Source organism: Mytilus trossulus, chromosome 1 (genome assembly GCF_036588685.1).
Source record: "Mytilus trossulus isolate FHL-02 chromosome 1, PNRI_Mtr1.1.1.hap1, whole genome shotgun sequence".
NCBI classification, from domain to species: Eukaryota; Metazoa; Mollusca; class Bivalvia; order Mytilida; family Mytilidae; genus Mytilus; species Mytilus trossulus.
This window is the reverse complement of record NC_086373.1, coordinates 79,614,311-79,620,310: the sequence shown is the minus strand read 5'-3', so window position 1 is coordinate 79,620,310 and position 6,000 is coordinate 79,614,311. Positions and strand designations below refer to the sequence as shown.

Sequence of the window (6,000 nt, the reverse complement as noted above, 5' to 3'; positions counted from 1 at the left end):
AAGAGATCGTTTTTCAATCGTTTAACATTTACATGAGCATACAATGTTATGCAACGCTACGTGTTTCTCAGTGTCGAAGGCATTTTAAACAAATTGATAAATTTAGTTCCGGTAAAATTTACATACTTTTACCTTTGTTATATTTTGCACATAAAGAATATGCTGGGTTTAACATTTTTGTGAGCTCTCAATCCTATCATAACGTAAGAAAGTTGCGTAATAGCTCAATATTTCAACAATTTGTAAAAAGCATTCAGCAAATCGTTGCGCATGCATTGGCGGATCCAGGGGAGGGGGTCCCGGGGGGTTGAACCCCCCCTTTTTTGACTGATCAATGCATTTGAATGGAGACATATAGTTTGAAACCCCTCCCCCTTTTTAGTCCTGGGTTGGGACCCCCTCCCCCTTTTAAAATGGATGGATCCGCTCCTGACATGTATCACAAAAATTCTACCTCCATAAATACATGGTAGAGTAATTGAAATCTCGGAGTTCCAAGCCATTTTTTATGTAAATCTCCATTAGTCATTCGCTACTATATATACGAATCATCGAAACAAATAAAACAAGACAGTATAGCAGGCTTATGCATTTATACTCTTTAAAGGGCAACACCAAGGTTCTGGAACTGAAATGACCTTAACAGTATTTTATGTTGCATATGGTATGAAAACAGTAAATATCTCTGAGATTAAAATCACAGTCTAAATCAGAAAAAAACCCGAGAAGTACCTACCATTCCATATAAAACGCAATATCTGTGAACAGTATATCTAAATCAAAAGTCACTTCCTAAGTCAATATTCCTGGCAGTATGAAATACGATTATAATATACTTAATATGTATTTTTTTTTAACGCAAATAGGACAGAAATCTACAGCGCGAACAAAAATATAACAAAAGACCTGAAAGTCCAGATACGATGCCAGGCATATTTTCATTATCTTTTGTTATTTTTTTTCTGAAATTAGGATTACACAAATTTGTCAAGGGGGCACTGAATTTGATGGTGATTTATTTTTTGCAATGAATTTCTGTATTTGGAGGACGAAGATGACTGTATTTTCAGAACGGGTTTCTCATTGTTAATTATATTACTATGGTACTATTTTCTTTAATAAATTGTACTCTGGTAATATTCTTTATACGTATACTAAACTGATGAAATAGCTTCAAAATATATATTTGATATATATTATTCTCATGTTACATATACGTATTATTTACCTAGCAGAAATGTGACAACTTTGCTATAATTTTAATCTTGTTGTTTTTTAATCCTAAACTTTACTTCCGATATTTTTTTATTTTAAATTCACGATATTTTACTTAACTGAAACAGGCTATAGTTGTCTTACCTTTAAATTCTGCACTTCAATGAAGGCGTCTGCTCACATAGGTGTTTAGCATAATAGGAAAGTGAAGAAATGTCTAAGAATGTTGCTGAATCAAGCATTTATTAAGGCATAATTACCAAAAATGATTTCCATCAGACAATTTTGCTACGTTGTGTTAATTTTTATTTTGGAATTTAATTTCTCTTTAGGACAAGGTGAGTTTCTTATCATTTACCAGGTAAATCAGATTTATATGTGCAACAATACAGTTATTATTTCATAGGCTAAATTTGTTATTTCAGATGTAAATTGCGCTGCATTTTTAAAATACTTTTCTTTTTACTACATGTGCAACTGAAATACATGTAAATTTTTATTTGCATTGTATATGTATAACCCTTAAAGGATGAAGATATATTACTGGGTCTCTTGCTATAGCCTTAGATTTTTAAACGAAAAAGTGATTTTATAATCTCTTGATATTTTACATTCGTTTTCTTTTTGTCAGCATTTACTAAGAACAGTATTTATCTAACGAAGGGTGAGTGAAAGTGCTATTGTCAGATGTATCATACGAACGAACATATAAACACTTTTTATGGAAATAAATATAAATAAATATTGTGTGATTATTTTTACTTTTTAGTTTCAGAATAAATAATTTTATATTTTCTGCACGAATTTTTAAAATAAACGATATATGACCATTTATATTTGTGTTTTGGTCTAGCATGTCAATATATTTAGATGTCTCGGCATGTATGGGTTTAAATTTAGCTACGGTATACAGTTGAATTATTAAAGTTTGTCAACCTTTATGTAATTCTACTGTGATAAACTATGTTGGTCAAACAGAAATCGTTTGATATATTTGTTTGATAAAGATAAACCACAAACTGGAATTACAGGATAATAATGGAATCCGCATTGTGATTCTTGAGGTGTTTCTACAGACTAAAATTATGTTTCGTATAATTTATGTTTTGTTATAATATCCTTAGTACATTTTCGCTGATATTTAGCTGGCGAATGCTCATGCCTGCTTGCTTATAAAGACATGTTGAGTAACATGAACCAAAAATTTAAAAACCCTCCGAAGTCGAACTTGATTTTTTGACCCAGCCTTTAATTGGTTTTTTCACTTTTTTTCCCGATTTCCATCAATACGCATATATACGTTTGTCTGAATTTATCCTGAGTGATCATAAATGCTGACGCACAAGCCTTTGATAGCCAATGACACTGAAGGAGCTATATTCATAAAAAGGGTCTAAAAAGGTAGTCAATTCACCAAAGTCAATTTTGCCTGGATGAGTTATATAGAACCTTAGTTATTATGATTTCTAAATTTATTAACGTAGAATTAAGGACGGTTATGTTATAAGTCTCTGAATTCTGAGCTGCTGACACCCTCAGGGGCTAGCTAGACCACCAGCAGCGATCTCGACTCAGCATTAGAATATATAAGCAATGTCTAATTTGAGAGACCGTGGCCGAGTATGTCCGTTTGGAATATATAAGATTTTTTTTGATATTCTATTCTGGAATATCCGACTACAAACAGATACCAGTGACGAAACAACGAACGTATCACATAAGACAATATTAACATGTCATTTACATAAATTAGGTTTTATTATCATAAAGATCATCGAAGGTATAGTAAAGACATCATGTAAAGTAAACCTACTGGAGAGTCAATATCACACTGCTTAAAGTATATATGTCAATATTATACAATGTCATAATGATTATACAAGTTTATTAACTTTGTTATCGACACGAGACTAAGGCGAGACGGACAAAATAACGTTGACTGTGGGTCTTATAACAATTTGGAGATGTGGATATATGATTGCCAATGAGACAACCACGCACCATACTTCAAATAAAATGGATGTCAGCAATTACAGGCAACATTACCATCTTCAACAATGAGGAAAAAACTATACCGTATATATAGTCGGTTATAAAAGGCCACCTTTGCTTTTATTCTGCATGTTAGTAAGGGATTGTTGTTGGTGTTGTTATCAAGCCAATGATTTTTTGACTTCTTGAATATACCTATAGTCAACACAAATCACGTCGGAGTAAAATATTATTATTTTATATTATTACAATACCACAAAAAAAGCTGGTCTTATCTTCGTTTGACTCCCATGGCATGTCGTTGGTAAGGTCTAAGTCTGAAATACGCAACTACACTGACTAGGTTGTAGTCCGGTCTTCCTCTTATGTTTTATTTACTGCGATATACTAGTAAATGGTTTCTGAACTGTGGTACGGTAAACATAGTAATGATTTTATAGATGTATTAATTTTCTTAGTTTTCTTAGTAAGCATATGTACTATAGCACATGTATATTTTTTTTAATTCCTATTCAGGTAGGAGCTTATACGCGACATTTTCACACCCAAATTTCGTAGTCAAAATTGAAAATGAAAATATTTTTCTTGCCATGCTAGTTGTCTATGATTCAATGTAAACCTGTATCGCCTCCACCCCGTCATTTATGGAAATATACAGTTCGTAGCTTACACGTGCAACCCTCTCCTTGTATGTTTATATTTTCAAAAGTCTACTGTTAACATACAGTGAACCATTCATACAATGGCAATGGCTATTATATCTCTATGAGTGAACAAAGCATTTGGGAAGTGAACAATATGGCCTATGCCACATATGTTCTATGTGTCACTGTAAGCCATAAAGGTCACAAATTTTGATCGGACCAGTTAATGACCATGGACTCAGAAACGTTAACGTTTTTAATATAATTAGTTTTATTATGTCATGCTAGTAGTGTGTTATAAAAGGAATAGTTAATCCAATCTAGATCGAAGGCTGTCAAACGGCTAGTCAATTTATACCTTGGACCTGTATTATATATTTAACGTTAAATTAACTGAAAGTAATCAAAATATTTAATAATAAAAGATTTAATGTGGCTTTACTATCGGAAAGATCGTAAAGTAGTTATACCAGATTACATTCGCTTTGATAAGTTTACAATAACGCTATTACTGAAATAAAAACCGGCAAATTTTTCCCCGGAAAAAAATGACGGCTTGGTCCGGAGTTTAGAATACAACTTTCCGGTTTTATCACAAACACTTGTATTGCACCCAAGCAAGGAATTGTATATTTAAATATACAATTCCTTAACCCAAGCAATAAATACACGTAGATGACTGATGAACGAAGATACCACACAGAACCATCAACCTGCAGGGTAAAGTCATGATGGGTTATTAAAGTCAAACTAGAATGATGCAATATTTTGCAGATTCCCAAATTATACTACGTGTTATAGTATCGTCTTGGTACCTGTTTTGACGCGTACCAGAAATGACGCACCGATTTAGTTTTCGGTTTTATATTTCTAAACAAAAGCCGTGACGTCATCAAGATTTACCGTTCCATAACATGTTGGTGAAGGTCATCTGACTACAACAAAGATGCCTAAAACTCTGCCCAGAAATGTTATTATTACTTGAAATATTAAAGATAATGCAATTTCCGCCATTTTATTAAGGTCAAAAACATTCTACCCTTCCCTGGATGATTATCAGTACTGCATCCTCTTTGGCCAATAAAAATATGAACCACATGCTTCCCCATTTTGTGTTTTTGAAATCACATGACTGTCATGTGATATGGTTTTACATTTAAGCGGGAATCACAGTAGAACAAATGATCGTCGCTTATATGATTTTCTATGGTTTATCGATTTTTTTTTCATTCAATGTATGAGGTAAACATTGATAATGTATTGTTGTCATTGGTGTTTTATGAATGCAATTACTTTTTATTTTCAAATATATGGAATATATATATCAGTTTCATAAATTTTGTACAATTTTATAATAAAATTGAAAGAAAAAAAAATAGCTAAAAATTTTGTTCTACTTTCCCTATGATCATTAAATTGTATGAAAATTTCAAAATTTGTAAATAAAATAGAATTTGTTGAACAGTGTTAACTTTAAAGAATCCAGATTGAAGCAATTTTTCGATTATCAGGTACGAGCAAGTGTTTTTTACTGGTTTGTTTACAGTGCGTCATTACTGGTACCCATCATTTTTTAACAGTCCGTTTGTAATGTTAGCAAACATGATTTTTATTGCTTTTAATGTTTCAAATATCTACTGTTTAATGATTGAAATATATTTACAAGTAATCAATCTTTTATTCCATTCCGTTTTTCTACTTCTTTTAAATGGTTGATTAAATGCAGAGACAAATACAACGTTAGGTGCGTCATTACTGGTTCCTCTGGGATAGTCTCAGTACGGTCAGAGACATATAATACAATGTCTCTGGTACGGTCCACTAGTTGTGTATCTGTACAAATATTACAAGGCGGTGGACAGAAGAGGTATTGATATAATCAGAGACATATAATACAGTTGTATTATATGTCTCCAATTGTATTACAAATGTATATACACTGTATGTCTCTGATATAATGATAGGATCCCGGGGATAGTATTTGACGCTGGAATAGGTCACATTTTTGTATACATGTAGGTGGGGGAAAACTATCAGAAATATATGATAAGTTTCCATTTCTTGTCATATATGTAGTTTTCATGGTGTTGACTGTTTTTTTATCCACAAATTTCCCATTTTTGGACACTTCAGTATTTCCCTTTCTAAC

At 32.2% G+C, this 6,000-nt stretch overlaps 1 protein-coding gene across 1 annotated transcript in view; it reads left to right on the top strand.

Moving 5' to 3' along the window:
• The first annotated feature begins 1,217 nt into the window (after window positions 1–1,217).
• LOC134696039 (laminin subunit alpha lam-3-like) overlaps window positions 1,218–6,000 on the top strand; it is a 107,843-nt gene continuing 103,060 nt past the window's right edge. Inside the window, exon 1 of the mRNA XM_063557631.1 lies at window positions 1,218–1,553. Within this exon, the coding sequence (XP_063413701.1) occupies window positions 1,481–1,553 (73 nt within the window). The 5' untranslated portion in view covers window positions 1,218–1,480. The remainder of the gene's footprint in view (window positions 1,554–6,000) is intronic.